Source organism: Lissotriton vulgaris, chromosome 1_1, assembly GCF_964263255.1.
Source record: "Lissotriton vulgaris chromosome 1_1, aLisVul1.2, whole genome shotgun sequence".
NCBI lineage: Eukaryota > Metazoa > Chordata > Amphibia > Caudata > Salamandridae > Lissotriton > Lissotriton vulgaris.
The window spans coordinates 960,564,458-960,585,627 of record NC_141685.1 but is presented as its reverse complement, the minus strand read 5'-3'; the positions used below and the strand labels follow the sequence as shown (position 1 = coordinate 960,585,627).

Sequence of the window (21,170 nt, the reverse complement as noted above, 5' to 3'; positions counted from 1 at the left end):
TTCCTGCATAAGGGACATCTAGTTATTCCCATAGCAGATGCCCGGTGACCCCTACGGTGGATGCTTTGATATCTTCCTTCTCAGAAACCTTGTTAGATCTCATAGAGCAGGGGTCTCCAAACACGTCCTGGAGGGCAGGATCCATGCCAGATTTTTGGGATATCCCCATTGAGATACATGTAGTTATTTTAAAAAATCTGGCATGGATCCGGCCCCCCAGGACCGGTTTGGGGACCCCTGCCATAGAGTATGCCTGCTTAATATTTCTCATAGAGGATGCCTGGTTATTATTTCTCATAGAGGGCGGCTTGTTGTTCCCCATAAAGGGTGGCTTGTTAATCCTCATATCTTGTCAATTCCATTTGGTCAACGTGTTACTCTCATGGTGAATGCCTTGTTATTTCTTGCAGTGGATTCATTGTCAATTTCACAATAGATATACAGTGATTTCCGTCTACTGATAAATACTATGTCCTTCCAGTAACTACTCCAACAGCTTGTGTTTCGAGATTCCGCGCAACTAGCAATAAGCAATCCCTGAAAAATATTCACCTAGAAATTTCTCAAAGCCCAAATCCAGTCCCAGCAAATATCAAGTTCTTCATAGCAGACACCAACACTTCCTCATAGCAGATACCCAACACTTGCTCACAGCAGATATGCAGCACTTCCTCACAGAAGATAACCTGGAGTTCCCTCTGGGAGCTACCCAGCAACTCCTCACTCCAGATACAAAGCAATTTCTCACAGAAGATACCTAGTGATTGCTCTCAACCAACACCCACTAGTTCCTCACACCAGTCAAACAGCAATTCCTACCAAGCAGTATGCATTGTATTGTAACATCTTACAGTAGACACTCAGACATTTATCGTAGCAAAAAACAACCAACTCCTCACAGAACACACTGGGAAATTTCTCACAGCACACTCACAGCAATTCCTCACAGAAAAGGCCATCTAATTGCTACCAATAAGATCCTCATTGCATACACCAAGCAGTTCTTTATAGCAGATACCCAACAACTACTACCAAGTGATTCCTCATAGCACCTGCCACACAAACTCTCACTAAGGGGCAGAATACGATGTCGTTAGTAAAGCATTCCCTCCGAATTAGGTTAGGAATGCTTTGCGAACGATTCCTATTCTGGGAGTCCTACTGGCCAATTACGATGTGTCCGGATGCTTATGGACTCGGTTCGGTCGGACTCCTGTTCACTTGAATGGGAGCCAGTGTGCAGAAGGAGAACAAAGGCTCCCATTGGAAAAATGGTGGTTGGGGGAAACCTTGCACCCTGGGGCCGGCACCCCATGGTGCCCGCCATATTGTGCATGGTTGGGAAAAGTGGACTCTTGGGTACACCCACGGACCACATTCGGTCGCCTCCAGGTGACGGGGGGCCCGCAACGAGCCGTTTAGTCTCGGTCAAACCGATTCGGAACGGCTGACCAAACTTGGTCATCGTACTCGCTCGTTCGGAAAACATCTCCTTTCAGCTGTACGATCCAGCTCCAAATGAGTCGGGCTGCCAAAATCCAATTCAGAACCAATTAGAACAGCCCGGACAGCTTCCTTGCATCGTACTCCGTCATCCGGAAAGTGACCGATTTGGTAGGAAACAAGAGTTCCGAATAGGATTCAACAATGCTGAATCCCCTTCCTAACGACATCGTAATCGGCCCCTTAGTGATTCCTCATTACTCAGCAACTCCTACTCTGCAGTCTCTCACAGTTGATACCAATCATTCTTCACATAATTTACCTTGTAATTCCTTATACAAGCGCTGTGCATTAACTTATAGCAAACGCTCAGCAATTCTTGACAGCAGTAACCAGGCAATTGCCACCAAGCAATGCCTCACAGCAGGCACTGGGAAATTCCTCAAAGTAAAGGCTATAGATAGAAAAGATGAAAGGGTCATTGAAGAGAGTGTTTTCAGCATCGAAATTTGCTCTCTCGTCTGCTGCCTATGCAGCATATACCATTTAAACGCTGCTTAAAGACTTTATGGCCAAGTTTGATTGCCTACTGGGAGGAACGAATCCCTCAGAGGTCTTGGGGAACATGGAGTTGTTATCACAATTCCTTTTAGGTATTTCCTTTAATTTCCTGTGGTTGTCAACAACGTTGGAAGGCACTTTGAAGGCAGTGAGACGCCGTTTATGGCTAACAATGTGGAAACTGGATTTGGCCCAAAGATCGCTGGTGCATCATTTCGCGTTTTTTAGGGGATACATTGTTTTCTTCTCAGTTAGAACTAGTCAAAAAATCATCAAAGAGATGAAAATTATCCAGCCCATTAGCTCCTACAATCCTTGGAAGTCTTTTCTTCAAAAACAACCATTCCAAAGGCTACCATCGAGTAAATGTTGCTTTCGAGGCTAGGCTCATGGTTAGGGAGCTGAGTGCACAGGAAAGACCCAACCACAACAGCTAAAACTGCAGCAGCAACCCTCAAGCTCTGTTAAAAACAGAGAAAGAATACCAGTTCCAGTGTGTCAGCGGGTTCAAGGCTTCCATTCAATCCTCTTTTCAGTTCCAAAAGCAGGAGGCCGCTGCTCAGCAATGGTTGAGGATTCAGGGAATGACGGCTGTGCACATGGCAGAGGTACCCTGGTACCGTCATCATTTGAAGTCATTAATCCAACATATTCTGTCTCATTGGTCCCCAGTGTGACAGAGGTACGATACAAGAATTCCTGTATTTCAGGATATAATCCAGGCACTTCCATTGTGGTTGGTCCCAGACCATTTACAGAAAGGGATCCCCTTGCTAGAACATCTTCAGCTAGTCCTCACAGCAGATGCCAGTCAGTGATGTGAGGTGAGGCATGGGGGGGATCAAGAAGTTCAAGTAAGCTGGTCCCTTCAAAAAGACCACAGTCTTCCATTTGGAAAGAGATAACAGTCATCTGGAATTGCTTCAGAGTTTTTCAAATGTTGTGTCCAACCAGGCAGTGCTAATAAGATCGGACAACCAAGTAGCAAATTCAGACATATACGGGCAGGGGGATACAAGGTGTCAATCCCTAGCCAGGTCAGCAAGGGAGAGTTTGGTTTGGTCAGAGAAAAAAGCCTGCTGTCCTGAAAAGCGATGTTTATTCTAGGCGGGGACTATTATAAAGCAGACTGTTTCGGCCAGAATATCCATCAGTCAACAAATCTTCCAGTTGATAGTGGACCATTTCGGTCGACTGAGCTTGGATCTCTTTGCGTATCCCTCCAACTCTCTTCTGCCCCCCAGTTCTGCACCAAGATATGGTGCAAAGAAGCATGGGAGTGGGTTAATTAGTAGACCTATGGCCTCCAGGCACTCTATTTGCATTTGTGCTAACTACCCTCCTCTAGAGGGTGCTTCAGAGGATTCAGAAGGAGGGAATGGTTGTGATTCCGATAGCTTTTGGCCCAGGAGACCATGGTTCCTGCTGCTATCTCTGTTAGTGATAGACCATCATTTTACCATGCCTCGCCATCGACCTCTTCTACGGTCTCCTCCTGTCCTGTCATATCAGCAATTCCATCACTTAATGCTGATGGCTTGGAATTTGAGAGGCTTGAGCTGCAAAAGTTAGGTTATTCTAAGGATGTAGCTGTTACTATCTAAGGGTCTAGAACGACGTGAACATTTCAAGATATTCTAAGCACTGGAAGCATTTCCAGTTGTGTGCAAAAAATGAATCCAATTGCAGGTGAGCCTTTGTGAAAACCTAGAATTCCTGATGGAAGGTTTTACGAGGAGTTTATCCCCTTCTACTGTGACATCACAACGGGCGGCTATTAAATCAGTCAGATAGACAAGGGGAAATGTGTCAGAGATACCTCCATTGGCAGTTTGACTTCTCAAAAATTTTAGACTGAGAAGGCCGGTGGGTATTGATCTTATTCCTTTGTGGAACCTTGCATAAGTCTTAGAAAGTTTCCAGAATGAGCCCTTTGAGCCTCTGAAACTGTCACAAATCTCTTGACTGAAAGCAATGGTAGCTTTTTTAGTGGTGGTAGCCTTTGCAAGAAGGTTAGGTGAGCTAAGCTCTTTATACTTTCAAATCCCTATATGAATTTTTTTCCCCAGACAATGTAGTTCTTTTGCCGGATCCAAAATTAAGGGCAAAGATTTAGTCACGCTTACAGTATTTACAGGAATTACTACTTCCACGTTCATCTTCTCTATATGTGAATGGAGCATTATTGATTTAAATGGAAAGAATAAATGTTAACAGGTAATCCCAGAATTTGTTTCACCTGGGGCAGCGAATAAACGGAATAAGGCTTCTTCTGCTTTGATTAGGTGATGGGTTAGACAAGCAATTTCTCAGGACTACTTATCAGGAAAAGAGCTACTAGGGACGATTCTGGGCTGATCATCAAGGACTCTGGCTGCATCATGGTCAGACCAAAGAGGAAATTACGGGAAATCTGTAGAGCTGCTACATGGGCGACACAGAATATTTTTTGTCCTATTAGAAATTGGATTCGCTTTGACGTAATTCTGAGAATTTTTCGAGCTTCAGGGCTGTGTGTATCATGCATTTTACCAGTTGTGAATTGGGCCACTTGGTATGTATGAATTCCAATTTGCGATTCGGTAACATGTTACTGAATCGCAATTTGGAATTGCGAATACATACTGATTCGGTATTAGGAAGGGGCATGTTTAGGGCGTCCCTTCCTAATACCGAATCGCAGCGGTATGTAGGAATGTTTTGGGGCAGAAATGCGGTTGTAAAACATTCGCATTTTACCACCTACTTCAAGGAGATGATAACCCATTCGCAAACGGGAAGGAGTTCCCAAGTAACCCTTTCCCCTTTGTGAATGTTTGGAAAGTGGTTTTTTAAGAGCAGAAACGCAACCCGTTTTCCTTTAAGGAAATCGGGCTGCATTAAAAAAAAAGATTGCTTTATATAAAAGCAATCACGGACATGGTTGTCTGCTTACCCCAACTGGCCACCATCCCTGTGATTTTAAAGATTCCTAATAGGTCGCAAATTGTGTCCTGCATCATTAATATTAATGAGGTAGGTCGATTTGTGACCCATTAGGAAACGCTAAATGAAACCCATGGAGTTTCATACATTCAAATAGCAGTTACCTAATTGCGATTCGCAGAGAATCACAATAAGGTCATCACTATTTGAAATAATGATACATGTGGCCCTGAGCCTTGAAAACTGCAATAAAGTAGTTGTTGAATATAACGGTCTCAGTTTATAGCAATAAATAGTTGTGTCTTGGTGCTGATGAGCTTTGGTGAACCTTCATGTGTAATGACTGTGAGCTGGAGGACTGGTGCAGGGATAATTAAGTCTACCAATAAATAATAGTTTAATTTCCTCATAGCAGACAACAATCATATTTCTCATAACAGATACCCATCAATTACTTACAGCAGACAAACAACAGTTCCCCTCAACAGACCCCAACAGTTCTTCACAGCAAATACATAGCAGCTCCTACCAAACAAATCATCACAGCACAGACCAAGCAACCCATGACAGCAAATATCGAAGAATATTTTACCAAGCAAGCAGATATCCAGCAATTCGATGCAGCAGATCATTGGGCATTTATATAAAAGTAATTCTTCTGCGCAAATAAGCAGAAGTTCATCGAAAGATATACCCATCAGTCCCACATAGCACGTACTTAGTAATTTCTTACTGCAGTTAGCAAGCAGTTCCCAGCTGCTGATAAATCAGCAAAGAAATGATCAGAGACCAAGTGCACCCCTTCAGCAGATACAAGCTTTCCAAGGTAGATACCCTGCAATCGCATAAGCAGGCCAGAATTCATTTAAGGAAAATATCACGAAATCCTTCATAGTAGGTACACAGCAGTTCTTCTTAGCAGATGTCTAGGGATTAACAGCCTGATTCATGAAGCCGAAATCGGCTCGCAAAGGGCCAGATTCTGAGAATCTGGCCCTTTGCGAGCTCTATTTTTGCATTTGGGATTCATCCTCCCAAATGCAAAAATCGGTAATAGCGATGTCGCAATTATGCGAGGAATTACATTTAAGGAATCTCTATTTGAGATTCCTTAAATGCAAATCATGATCCATTGGAAAATTGCGAATTCGCAATTTCGGCTCGCTATTTACCGCGAGGTCAAACCTCGTGTTAAATAGCAAAAACTTAGAAAAATGCTTTTAAAAGCATTTTTCTAAGTTGCATGTTGCACACACACATGTCCTTTGGACATGTGTGTGCGCAACACCTGTTTCAATTTGCATTTAAGGGGTGCTACAGGGTGTCCTTTGGACACCCCTGGCACCCTTTAAATCGCTATCTTATTTGCGAATAGCTAATTGCTAATCGCAAATAAGGAATACTCCCCATTCACTCCTATGGGCCTTTTGGCCCATTGGAATGAATGTGGAGTTATTCCTTATTTGCGATTAGCAATTTGCTAATCGCAAATAAGGATTGTGTAGGAATCGCAAATCTTTTTGCGATTCCTACATGAATCCCGTTTTGCGAGTCTGGAATAGCGATTCCTTATGAATCGCTATTTCAGACTCGCAAAACGTCCCAATGATGAATCAGGCTGTAAGTGCAGCAGATACGTAATAAGTGCGCACAGCACATACTATGGCGCTGATTATGATGTCAGGTGTACTTGCATCAACTCAAAACTGTAGCAGTCTGGAAACCGCCCAACCTTAAGTCGGAGGTTCCGACATGGGTATTATGATGCGGCCACCAATAGGGTGGTCGCAAACATGCATTTTACAATGGAAGCTTGTGCGGTCAGCAGAAAAGTCTCGCAGCACGAGCTTCCATTGTAAAATGCGTGTTTAGAAACATTCCTGCACCTAACGGTGCCTGCCAAATGGTGCAGGGATGTTTAGGGGGGCACCATATGTGAACCCCAGCCCAAATTGTGGGGGGCAAGGGGCCCTGTAAGGGGCCCCAAAAACACTTTTCAACACCATTTCCATGTTGGAAAGGCCAACATGAAAGGGCTGTCAGAAACTGTCATCATAATCCTGACAGCAGAACTGATCCTGGCTCTCCCATCATTAGAGGATTATGGTGTGTTCTGACTCACCAACGGGCTTCTTGAGCCCGTCAGAAGTGCCGTGAACAGTCCCTCTACCCGATGCCTCCATCTGCTGCATCATAATGCGGTGGACGGACCTCAATGTCAGATGTCAGGTGGACTGCAACCGACTGTCAGTCGGTCGGTTGTGGTCTGCCCAACATCGTAATCGGGCCCTTAGTGATTACACACAGCAGACTGCCAGTGATTCTCGACAGCCATTGCCACTGGAGTTGGCAATCAACCATGCATAATAAAAATTTTGTAATGGAAATTGAAGTGAAAAACCTCCACTCCATCTACATTTACCATGCTTCCTTTTACTCTCTGATGCCCTAAATGTCTCTTTTTCAGGTTTCAGCGTTCCGTCTAGGACCAAAGGCCAACAGGACCCTTGGCGACTAAGGCAAAGTTTAACCTCCCCCACCAAAGTGCGAAACATCCTCCAGCACACTTGAACATTTATTTTGTGTGTGTTTTGTATACTGGAGAAGTCTCTTTCACCACCACAACAATGGCAAAAAAGCATCACCTTTACTCTACGTTCCGTTTTCTTTTGTTGAGCTGCCACCTTCCACGTCAGTCAGCCACCGCCTGACGGAAGACCAGTCTTGAGGCGATCCTTGCTGGTGAGCACGCCCAAGTAGAGTCAAATTTGCGACAGGACCAAGCTAGCGTACTCCATTATCAAAATGGAGGACGCAAGAAGAAAAGGCTCATGCGTCACACAGCAAACCCTTGCTTTCCTTCTAGCAGATGGCCTCCTCCAAGCTCACGCCAGCAACAGTGCCTCGCTCCCTTGCGCTCTCTGGCTCCTAAACAGGGACTCTACCGCCAAGGTAACAGGAGTGCTCCTACATCGGAGTTTTCCTTTACAATATTCCTTTTGTTCTCGCCACCTCATGCCCCTTCCTCCTGGTTTCTGTGAACTATGTTGTGTGTGATATTTAATAAAGTAATGAAGTCACTGGTTTGTATGTCTGCTTCTTGTCGCGAAGATATCTGACTTTTGTTGAGGAGCTGATGGGTATATGGACAGGTGAGGTGTCAACGTTTTTCCATGCACGCTAGCAGCCAAGTGGCTTTGGTAAGAATGATTTTTTTAAATAATCATTTATTTAATTCAAAAGAATCTCTGCACAGTCAAAAGCAACAAACTGCCTTTTTAAAGCCAATAGTATTAGGAAATGAGCATTGGAGGAAAAAAAACGTTGGATGCAGAAAAACCTGTTACACTGTGTCAAAAAAGAAAACTGAAAAGCAGGGAATGGGACCCACAGGCATGACACCACAAATCTGGATATTTTTACATTGTTACTTTAAGAATTCCAGACGTTCCAGTGCATAGGAATGCACAGCGGTGTAAGTTAGACACTACATTTTGACTAAGAGATTAACGTAAAGATTGAGTTCAATCAAATTCCAAGCATACTTCTTGTTTAATGAGAAGGAAGGTGGGTGCCTATTAGCAAGAAATAGCGATATTTATCACTAGACGTGGTTAGCGACTTTTTTTTATCGCTGGCTATCTATCGCTGGATATTTTAGCGGAGAAAACATGCTATTAGCAACATTTTTATCCATTGTGCTAAAATATCCAGCGATAGCGGCAAAATGCGAGAATATCGCTGGAAATCCAGCGATATTCTCGCATTAACGCCAATAGGGGCTTAATCTGAAAATCCGCCCCATATTGACTATACAGGTAAGTCAACTTTTTAGCAGGCTTTAGTTTATAGCAATAATCGCGCTTAGCGTGATTTTTATCATTGCTACGCCTGCCTTGCTAATAGGCGATAGCTGTGTTAGCGACTGTTTTCAGTCGCTAACAGTTTGGGTACGCTCACTTTGCATGTCTGACAAGCAAAGCGGGCCCCAAACCTGTAGCTATCGCCTTAAAGCTGTCGCTAACTGCTGTTAGCGACAGCTTGCTAATAGGGCAATAAAAATATCACAGCTTTAGCGGGAAAAAGTCCCGCTAAAGCGGCAATATTGCCCTTGCTAATATGCCCCAGTATCTGTTAATGTTTAAGTTTTTTGTATCTGACACACTGCAGAAATCATTGCAAATAGTTGCTGTGGTGTTGACTTACTACATATTGTAGATGTAGTCAAATGTGATTATGAGGCATGTGAAATGAAAAACAAAGTAGTCATATTTTGACCTGCATAATGTACAGAGTACAGGTATTGGATTTTAGACTGTATACATGAGGGGTGGGTAGGCATGGAGGGGAAAGGAGCTTAGGTTATGCAGCCAGAATAGGCAGGCACTGAGAGCCCGATTCTCAAACTGTACTTTGTAGTACATTTTGTTTATGTACAAAACAAACAGCAAAATGTAGGTTTTGCCAATACATATGTGTGCAGTGTTCTCCACCTTGACTGCAGTCTCCACATATGTAAGTATAGATTTTAGTAGTAAATGTGGGATGGATACAGACGAGTGGTGGGAAATGGGGCAGACTTACTACTAAAAGGAATGGGGTTAGAGAGGAGTAAGAGAGGTTTAGAGGGGTGATGGGGGAATTCTGGGAGTTACTTTATTCACTGACACAAGAGTAAGTCAATTGCTTTACTCTAGTTTGTGAATACCAAAAGTAGTAAACTTAATACAAAGTTTAAACCTACTCAACAGTACAATTTACCTTTGTGAATCAGGCAGAATCTTGATCTAAACTTTATCAGTGATTCCGAATGCCATATTTGCCAGGGCAGGACTTTTCCAATCATTGAGAGTTGTTGATTGCCCCAGTATTCGCATCTATTCTGCCGACTGACCAGGAGACACTCTTCTGCTGAGCTTAGCTTTATGTTGAGGTGTATTGTGAAACAATTTTCTTGCAGTTATTTGAGTAGCATGTTTTTAGTAAATTTTTCATGAGGAAGCAATCTTGGAAGTCAGCCTGTCATTTACCATGAACCATTGTAGGTTTTTGAGGTGACCGCTACAGATTCTTTTTTTAAGGCCAAAATAAGTCTCTCTCCCATGTTTTACAGTTTCTGTAGCCTTTTAATTTGGTAGGCTGGGGGGGGGGGGGTAATTACCATTGCACAGTTGTGAGTTCCTGAGTCATGAGTTCTTGAGACCTACCATGGATTTGTGAATCCACAAAGGATTCACAATTCCAATTTTAACAAAATGACACAACATTGGACTAGGCAGATTTTTCTCTTGTCATCCATTGAGGATCTACAAATCTAGATGTCTAAATCTGCTGCCCTCTGACTGGCTGGGATTGAATCACTGAATATCAACACCAACAATATCATGGTACAAGGTTATCGAGGACAGAATATCGATGGACAAAATATCGAAAAGGTTTGTGCATATTAGGAAGTCGAGAATTACTATTCCTAACTCCACCTGACCATATTTTCTTTATATCATTTGTTATCGATTTTCTGTCCTACTGATATTGTGGATTCCGTATTCAGGGTGGACACCAATGGCTGGTTGTTACCGACAGCTGCGGCTCCTGCAGGTAAGAGCGGTGGGATGGTGTGGCTGTGTTGGGGGGATTTCGACGGACGGTAACACGGGAAAATTAAACAAATAATTAATTTTCCCTCGTCGTCTGTCGAAATCCCCTACCCAATCCCTCCTCCCCCCCCACATCTGGCCCCACCGCTCTTACCTGTACGAGCCGCGGCTGGTTACAGAAAAGTTCTATCTCTGCTGCCATTTCCCAGCACTATGTAGTGAGCACTGTGGTGGGAAAATTTAAAATAGAAATGGCAAAATGAGGTAAATAAAGCGTACCATGACAACCCAAGCCCATGTGGGGGTGGAGGGAGGCGAGTTTGCAAAGGGATCATCTCTGGTACTAAAATTATTTTAAAAAATAATTTGTGATTCGTAGACCCACCCTGGGTCCCACAGATGATCTTGGGGGTCGTAGGATTTGAGAAACCAGCACAGGATTTGTGAAACCTGAAGAAAAATGTTATAAAATAAATGGTGCACAACAGTCATTCTTGGCCAGCCCTAGCTTTGCCTGGCCTTTGCATGTGTCAAGCCGGCGTTGGCTTCCCATGATCGGTTGGGCTCAGGACGTGCTTCCAAGATCTACTTCGTATAGCTGAAGGCGGTGTGCAGCAGAGGTTGGCTGCACATGGTGAGCAGGGGCTGCTCGTAATATTGGGCTTATGGGCAACCCTAGTGCAGAATGGGTGTTGTCCCTCTGTGGGGGCTTGGTCGCATGGAACTGATGAATGTAGTATATGATAAAAACTAAATTTCACTGAAAAACTAAAGGTTAAAGAGAAGCTATGGTTAGTTTTAATGATAAAATCTCCACAAAATGCAACACTTAAAATGAAACAAAAAAGTTCCTTTGGAGATTGATCCCAGAATTTCTGTATGACTCCTCACAGATTAAATTCTTTTACCATAGACCGATGTTGTTTAGTTACAAAACAAATCTATCTTTCAGCAAAATCATACTGTGAGGTAATATATCTTAATAGCGCTACCAGGCAAGATGGGGAATCTAACTTGAATCAAAACAAAGACTGAGGGACTGGGGCTATATAAGGTCCATCATACGGCCCCTCCAATGTACTTTAAAGACAAGAGGCAGGCGAGCAACACCCATTGGACTCAAAGGGTTTTAGCCCCCCCCTGTCGTGTGTGGCAGCCCGGGATCAGACAGCTTCCCGGGCACACACACAGCCATACCCAAGCACTTCACAGGTCTTTAAAAGACCATTTGCATGTTGATGAGGACTCGCTATCGTTTAACCCCTTCTAAGACCCCCTGCAGCTCCACTCTGCATGCTGCTTAAAGATTCAGCCCCCCCCCCGAAATTTTTTCTTAGCCCTCCCCCCCCCCGAAATTTGGCTCTAGTTGCGCCTCTGACAAGAGGTATGCAGTTCCTGTGTGGAAATCTAGGTCTGCCAGTGGGTCGGGTCAGGGGGGCCAGAGTGGTGTCATGCTTCATCATCAGGCAGCTCCTCATTTGGCTGGTGCTGCACTGCCCAAGGGGCCCCTAACGGGGCTCTTTGCCAGGGTTTTTTTCTTTTTGCGTATGTGAAGAGTGAGGTGTTGTGAGTGACTGGGTATTAGTAGAATGGAGAAGGAATGTGCAATAAAAATAACTAAAGGAGTTCAAAGGCTAACTTAACCACATCAGCGCGGCGCAGATTCCTGCGCTGTGCTGAACGTTCTAATGAGCCAACGGGCTCATGACGGAAGGGTTCCGCCATGAGCACAGGCCAACCGACGCTCGTGACGGAACCGTTCCGTCATGAGCATCGAAGGGGTTAATCACTGGGTTCCTTTGAAATAGTTAAAAACTTAAGTTGAGCAAGAGGTGAATTTAATGGCCCATTCCGGCTATAGATACTCTAGGTCAAGGGCCAATATGCTTCATGCCCATTATTGTCCAAAGGGCTATGGCACTTCATCAGGACCAGTAATCCTTTTCTACTCATTGAGGGCTAGCCAACTAGTGTGTGTAAATAAATCCCATTCCATGTATACATCACATGGATATCTAGTATACCTTCTTGAAACAGACCTAGGGAAAGGGAATAGTAGGGGAGGAAGTGAGAACATTAAAAGCATTATCATCTCGAATGAATCACTGAACAGGATGGGGGTGCAGATCACTCAGGGGTCTCCAAACCGGTCCTGGAGGGCCGGATCCATTTCAGATTTTTTGGATATTCCCCATTGAGATAGATGTAGTAATTTTAAAAATCTGGCATGGATCCGGCCCTCCAGGGCCGGTTTGGAGACCCCTGCTCCATGTCAATACATGTTTGTACTGTTCCCCTGTACATCAAGGACCACAGAAGAGGCCGGCAGAGTGGACATGCAGTGAATCATTACCATACAAGCAACAAACTACACGGTCAACCACTCATAACACCAGCGCAAGCCTCCCCACCAGGGCACAAAGCAGATGTGTGCAATTGCCGGTTGATACAATGCTCAGAACTTCATCACAAAGGGTAAGGTGCCCTAATCGGCCCGGCTATAACGGACGTGCATTGGCGTACCGATGGTCCTGACTAAAGGGATTCAGTGGATCGGTGGGACACAGAAATGTTGACGGGCTCAAAGGCGGATCGCCATTAGCCTGGCCCATCTAGAATTATAGAAGAACAGCGTGGGTAAAATATATACTTACAATATTCGATGCACGCATTGGACTTCCGACTTACCCCATGTTCTGCAAGAGCAGGAGTGACAAATACAGCTGTGTGAATTGGCCTATATCGGGCTTCCGAGATCGGGCAGTTGAGAACTGAAACACCAGTTCCCATGCTGAAACGTCCAATGCTGGGCAACATCTTAGGTGTAGTGTGCAACCCAACAGTGCCATGTGCATGAAGAGTACAGGGCCGGACTGGCCCTAGCGGGCACTGGGCATTTCCCCTGAGGGCCGGAGGAGTGGAGGCCAGTTTTGTGAGAGCCGGTTTTGTTACAGGGGGCTGGTTTTGCAACAGTGCTGCAATATCGGCCACCTGTTACAAAAGTGGGAGCAGTGCATTTCGCTAGCAACCCCCCATCCCCCCCCACCCTCCCCCCCCCGCTCCCAGGCCCGTTGGGCAGCAATTGAGAAAGCTAGTTGCTGTTCCCAGTCCAGCCCTGGAAGCGTACACACTAATCAGTAAGGAAAATAGGTTGCGTGTTGAGCGCCACCTTAGTTGTAATGCGCAATGCAGCCTCTGCGATACGAATCAGTCAGCGAGATGAAGAAATGGTTAGAGCACCAGATAGCCCTGTATGTGTCCTGGACGGGGTATTGGAGTCACTGTGGGTGTGAACGGGAGGATGTGCAGTTCTAAATGAGGCAACTATTCAGCTGATGGATCTGGTCACCATTTGACCTCCATCAAAGTAATAAGGTGCACGTAGTACATGAACCAACAGGCGCATTGGGGGGAGGGGCAAATGTCCCCTGCTGATGAACCCTATGCTGCTGGGGGTTCGTGATTCCTGTCTCTACTCGCTCCACTACTGGGAAGGCATGAGTTGCTGAATGTGTGAAGAAAACAGTGTGTTGACAGTAAGGTTGACTAATCAAATGACCCTATGTCAAGATTGGTGATATATAGATGTGGTTACTGTAAAGTCACTTCACCCCACTGCATAGCATTATTAAGCCCAGTGAGGTGTGTGGAAAGACGGAAAATCCATTGTTGTTCTTTGGAGAAATAGAGCATCGCTGCGTAAATGGGTGCCAGACTTAAGAACAGTCCAACATAAGTCATCAGGGAATTGATATGGGGCAGTGGAGATGTTGAGTGTTACTGTGCCGGGAGCAGAGCCCGAGCCCTTTGTGGTGCAGTGGAAATCTGCTTCTCAAACCAGTTAAGAGGAGTGGACTGAAAGAGAGCTACTGATGTTTTGTTGGGAGTGAAACTCTCAGTGATGTCTTTGGGACTGGGGCGACTGCTCAAACTGCCTGGACTCTACCGTGTCATGCAGAGCAAGCAGATTGGCACTCGAAGGGCGCAGTGCTCATTGGCTGCCGGCATACGAGGAAATCCTGTGTGATAATCTGAATTGGCATGTCATGTGAAACCCACACGGCAAACACACTTAAGGGAACTATCTACCTCGAACGAAAGCACTGGTGGGTGTTTATTAGAGCTGACACCAACAGTTTGTTGCTATAGTACCCGCTGCACAAATTGGAACGGCCAGTACTGCAGCTACCTAATCCATGGGTAGGCACTGGCAGATCCCTGCCCAGGCCCAGATGAAGATGAATAAATACCCCACCCATAAACCCACCTTCACAGGCCTAGAAGAACAGCCATCTCAATAACCCCACATAAGGAGACTATTTTACAAGCAATGCCGGCATCCTGCACAGCCCTGGAGACCACAATAGGGAGTTGGGATCTGATATTATGCTCCTCTACCAAGACCTATGCAATGTGGAGGGAAGAGTCTCCAAGGCCAAATCCCGGATCTCTGAGCTGAAGGATTCTGTTGCATCATTGAAGTCTACTGTAGGAGAGTAGGGTCTGCTTCCTGTGGTTACCCCCACTTTTGGCTGTGCTTCACTGGTTTTTCGACTTTAGTATGGTTGTGGCCCTGCTAATCAGGCCCACAGCCTACCTGTTCTCTCTCTAAATTGATACCATGTACTTTAGGTACATACCAGATTGATTACTGGGCCACTCTTATGAGTCCCTGTATATGGTACCTTAGGTACCCGGGCATAGGGACCCCAGTGGCCTACCAGGGGCTGCAGCATGTACTGTGCCACCCCTGGTTAGCCTTCCAAACAGACACCACAGGTCTGCACTCGCAGCCTGAGTAAGGTGGTGTAAGCACCCCTTACTTAGATATAGTATACCTATATCTACCTTTATATATAGACACATAGGAACCTATAAGTCACTCCTATAGCAGGCCTTGACAATCCTGGGGGCAGAGTGCTTGGTATTATGTGAGGCGGTGCTCTAGCATGAGCTGAACCCCTATGCAGCTTTCGGAACCATCTCCTTATAGCTGTTCTATGATATAGCCATACCATATACTCTTAAGTACATTAGAATCCTCGCGGTTAATGCTAACTTTGGTTTGGCTTATTCAAAACATGTCGTTACTTTGGGATACTACACCCCCCCCCCACCTGTTCTGGTGGTGGGGGTAGGATTCCACCTTTCTAGAGGGAGAAGACATGTACATACTGGTATACCTGGTTAAACAGAGCCCCAGCATCACAAAATGGATGCTGCTGCCACAGACATGAGTCTGCCCTCCTGCTGCTGGACGAAACTCCAACAGGGGAGGCCTGGACAATAGGTTTCCTGTCCAGGGAGGTGCTAGCACTTCACCAGACAGGCTTTAGTGTATTGGGGCAGGGTGGGTTGCATTCAGTGAATGCTTTTCAGACACTCCCTGGGGCACACAAGGTGCTCAATGCATTTCCCAGTTGAAACCGGTTGCTGGGGCACTCAACCCCAGCTCTGGCGCCAAACTGGACAAAGGGGAAGGGGTGTAACCACCCCCTCCCCAGGTCCACCCATAGGTGGGACCCTAGAGTTAGTCCAACCCCTAAACTTGCTATAAGAGTAGGAACCCAGTCCCTAGGACTTTAGATTACCCTGGACCAAACTCTGCAACATGTATCTTGGACCTTCAACATTCCATATCGACTGGAAGACGGAAGAAATCTCCCTTGTGTTCAAGGAGTGACCACCCTGATCAAACAAGCACCAACTGCTTCTTTGCCAGTCTGCATTTTCAAGGCTCCCGCCGGATCCTGAAGAATCTGCGACACAGGACATAGACTTCCAGACATCTCTGAAGCTGACGCGAGCTCCCAGCAAAGGTGAGACCCGCAGCTGACACAAGAGATGTGGGACAGGAACTCCTGAACATCCTGCATTTTTGAAACTGCACCTACTTCCCGAGGTATACCGAAGTTGTGCATTGGGGTATTTGAAGCCCCTGCCCGAGCACCTTTTGCACCGAAGTAAAAAGGCTAGTGAGCCCCCATGAAGGTCAATCCTTTGTTTCTTGAGCTTTCCTGATTGCTCTACACGTGCTCTCACTCCTCTCTAAAGGAGGCATCCCTTAGACCTTGCTGGTCTGAACCAAAGCCAATCTTGCCATCTTGCGTGGGTTGCTGGTGCCAAGGCTTGTTGGGTCCAATCCGGATTCCGACCCTGCAGCACTCGACATCCTTCATGGGACAGCTCGAATTCAGCTCTTGGTTGTCGTCGGCGCCTCTTGGACCTCATGGCTGAAGAGTCAAGCTTTACCTCTTTCACCTGAAAACACCCGACATTAGTTGGCATCTTCCTATGGCCATCCTGGTCACTGGCTAGTGACCCAGACACTGTCCCCTCTGCATTCAGGTTCTTCACAGCTCCGATCCACTCTTGGATCCACCCGGACATATTGATATATACCTTGTGTGGTGTGCTTTCATTTGCTTATTCAAGAGACTATAATTGGTAAAACAACTAGCTTAACGTGCCTCTAAGTCTTAGCCTGAAGGCTGCTCTCCACAGCTACCACTAGGATAGCTTTCTATAAAGGTTGACTTTAAACCTACCATCAATAAGGGTCGTTTGGACTGGTGCAAGGTGCCCACTAGAATAGTGGACATCATACGCCAGGCCAACTTCTCACATCTACCATTTCCCACTTCACTGCAGAGTCCCATGTCTTGCAAGAGAGAGATGAAGATACCAAGAGCAGGCGGAGAAGGAACAGCCACATTTAATTGGTTTCCCAGGAGGGGTTGAGGGACACAGTTGAAATGTTCTTGGAAGGCTGGATCTCAACAGGGATGCCACTTGGCCACCGCCGGGAGCTCTATTGCTCCCCATCATTGCAAAGATGGCCAATGACTCGATTCTCAAATAAGTAAGGACAAAAGGAGATCTGCCTTTTGAGGGACACCACATTATGATTTTCCAGACTATACCCCAGGGTGAACAACCGTTACAACGCAAGACGCAGAGGAAATCATTTGAATCCGTCAAGCATAAAAAGCGTGCTGTGAAACTGAAATACGTGTTGATGTTCCAGCTCAGCTTAAAGTTATCTTTGATTCACAAAACATCTTCCTTGACTTACTTGCAGTGGCCTGGCATTGGGTAGTGTAAAAAAGGAGCTCAAAATCTACTCCATCACAGTGGAGTTTGACCGAAGCGTGAGGGGTCGCAACAGAGACCATCCTATCCACACAAACCTGATAGACAGTGCCGATCACATAGCCGGAAAGGGGCTCCAGCACGGTCTCATTTGGGCCTGGAGGAATACCCTCCGACGAGTGGGCTCAATGCGTTCGATTCTCGTCCAGCAGCACCATCAAACGAACTGGTCCCTTTGATTAACTAAGTTGACACTGAGAGTTTTATGCAGTGCAATATTGCTGGATTGAGCCAGCCACCTCTAACTCAAACTTTCTACTGGACGAGCTTCAGGCCTGATTCCCCCCACCTGTTTTTTTTCGTGGCCCGTCATAATTCACCTAATGTGTGTTTCTTTGTCCCTCATGCCAGCAGCTTCATATCCTTGTTACCCTATTTAACATTGCAGATGATTGGACAGGGCCTCCTTTCTAGTGAGTGGTAGTTGCTTGTTATACATGGATATTGTTAGGGCGACAGATCCTTCTGGGATGGAAATATAGAGTGGGGGGCCACTTTTGTTTTCATTATGTATCAAGGGAAATTGTTGTAGTTCTCCCCTGTTCACAGTGCGGTCTCCGCTGTAGGCTCAGAGACCCAGCTACCTCAGCCATTGACTTCCAGCTGATATCTCACATGGGTGCCGCAGCGCTTGAGTTTTTCCTGTGCAAAAACTCCTGAGAGGCTTTCTGGGAGGATACAAGGGCAAATACTTCTTTCCTGATCACAGCGGGCTGAGTGAGTGACACAAGGCGCATACCTGTTTTCCTGGAACTGCGGGCTTGGTGGGAGACGCCCGAACATCCTTGGCGGACTCCAAGTCCCAGGATTCCTTGCCTGCCCACACCTGGACCTGGTTTCAGCAACGCCCACAGCCCCAAGAACTATTTAAAACCTCGCCGCACCCGCTCCGCGGGTGGCGCAGCGCTTGAGGTTTTCCTGTGCAAAAACTCCTGAGAGGCTTTCTGGGAGGATACAAGGGCAAATACTTCTTTCCTGATCACAGTGGGCTGAGTGAGTGATACAAGGCGCATACCTGTTTTCCTGGAACTGCGGGCTTGGTGGGAGACGCCCGAACATCCTTGGCGGACTCCAAGTCCCAGGATTCATTGCCTGCCCACACCTGGACCTGGTTTCAGCAACGCCCACAGCCCCAGGCGCTATTTAAAACCTCGCCGCACCCGCACCGCGGGTGCCGCAGCACTTGAGGTTTTCCTGTGCAAAAACTCGTGAGAGGGTTTCTGGGAGGATACAAGGGCAAAGACTTCTTTCCTAATCACAGCGGGCTGAGTGAGTGATACGAGGCGCATGCCTGTTTTCCTGAAACTGCGGGCTTGGTGAGAGACGCCCGAACATCCTTGGCGGACTCCAAGTCCCAGGATTCCTTGCCTGCCCCCACCTGGACCTGGTTTCAGTAACGCCCATAGCGGCTGTCATCATTTAAACCAGCCACAACCCCTGTGGCGCGGGAGCGTCCCGGGAGAAGCCCGGGTCAAGGGCGGGACCGTCTGTGGCCGTCAGAGGCCGGAGGAGGCCGGGCTGGGCCACCCCACTGTCACCTAGGACATTCTGAGGAAATAAGACATTGGTTAGTGACTTAATTCCCTTACATCTTTGTGTGGTCCTCATGGCAACGAAACGGAAAACCGTACAGAGAGTGTGGAAGGAGTGGTTGGAACTTTGGACACTTTCTTAAATAGTGCTGAACCCGTCTTACAGCATGAGATAATCCTGACGGAGAAAAGATTATCCTTAGTCATATCTGAGGGGCATAATAGGTCATCGCTAGGGGCGATTACCAAAGCCAAATCCCCAGTAGTAAATGTATACCCCTTAGTTTATACTAGTACAGAGGGACAGGAGCAAGGGACAGGTAGTGCTGATGATATAATTGCTATTGCGAATGACACAAACTCAGATGCGCTCAGTGTCCAAACCCTTACCTTGGCAGCACCCCCCTTAGACATGGCCCAAATAGCCATACCAAGCCCAATAGTAGCTACACCGAATTCCTCACGTTTATCTAATACACCAAGTACCCCCTTGACTTTTACCCCTGAGGAGGATATATCTAAAACCAGCCCAGCCTTGTCTTCAAGGCTTCGCAACTATAGATCAGCTTCCGGGCCTAAGGGCCAAGGCTGTTGCCCTAAGAAAAAAACAGTAAACCCCCCAGCAAGGAATAACAACATCAAGAAAACCGGGGGGTATGGCAAAAGAATACACTTAAGCACACAAACAGAGAGCGATAATTTACTACATACCCCATGGCTTGAGGGAACTCTTGGGAATCTTGAAACAAAATTAAAACATTCCCTAGAAATTGTGATAAATGAAAAAGTGGATAAATTAGAAAATTGCTTGATAGCAAGCCTATCCCAGTTTGTTTCAAGGATAGAGCACTTGTGTAAAAAGTTGGGGAATGCTGAAAGGAACAACACTTTAACTTCACCCATTACTCCCACGAGTGAGGGTAACGCCCCATCACAAACTATGCCTAAAGGACAGGGAGTAGAAAGACCAACAAAACCTAGGAATTCCGCGCAGAAGATTGATAGATCTAGAGAGGGAAATTAACAGGACATGCATGATATGGAGGGGAACAGTGCTGGGAGCACACACACACAACCAGTCCAGGGAAGCCCGAGCATAAACTCAGACAGGACAACAGTGCACAGCCCAAAAGGAACGGACTTAACCCCTAACACTGATGTCCTGCAGTTACCGCCTGCATCTTCACCGTATGTGATAGTACTAACTGGAGTTCCGACCCTAAAAAGAGAACAAAAAGAATCCTGGCAAAACCTACGCAATAAAGCAGTGGATTGGCTGGCAAAGTTTAAACGGGTCCATCCAGCAAACACTGGTGATATATATTAATGGTTCACAGAGTTGGGTGGTTGGGCGAATCATCCAAGAACATTAGAGGAGACTGCGTAGTCATTAACTTTAGGCGACCACAACAAGTTAGAAGGATATTAGAATTTAGGGAAGAACCCCATGTCCAAAGTACGTGCATTAGTGCCCTTCCGCTGGGTTGTTTTTACAAGCCAGAGTATGGCGGCAATTCCAGGCAGCAGACTTTCAATGTCCCTCTGACAAACAGATTCGAAGGTTTATCGACATTGGATGAGTTAGACTGACTAAACAGTTCAAGCATTTCTATAAACCCCATTGTTAATTACTGCAAGGAGATCCATCTTAGCGAAAAAGTACATATCCTTCCCACTAAACAAGTATCAAAAGAATTAAGTAGAGGGGGTGGTTTAGGGGCTGTAGCACTTACACAAACATATAGTCCAGATCCGAAAGTGGGATCTAGGGACGCTACCAACAACATAGTGAGCCCACTCCGGTACATCAACTATCAACCACTTCAAATAAGTGGAAATCTGGAAGTAAAACTCATGTCTTGGAATATAGCAGGGCTTAATAAGAATCTTCAGGATACGATCTGGTGCAATTATATAGACCAATGTGATATAATACTCCTACGGGAGACTTGGTCACTGG

The 21,170-nt window shown here is 46.0% G+C and overlaps 1 protein-coding gene across 1 annotated transcript in view; it reads left to right on the top strand.

The window, feature by feature from the left end:
- TAC3 (tachykinin precursor 3) overlaps positions 1–8,008 on the top strand; it is a 243,724-nt gene extending 235,716 nt beyond the window's left edge. Inside the window, exon 7 of the mRNA XM_086936403.1 lies at positions 7,397–8,008. Within this exon, the coding sequence (XP_086792529.1) occupies positions 7,397–7,415 (19 nt within the window). The 3' untranslated portion in view covers positions 7,416–8,008. The remainder of the gene's footprint in view (positions 1–7,396) is intronic.
- Positions 8,009–21,170: the final 13,162 nt, after the last annotated feature.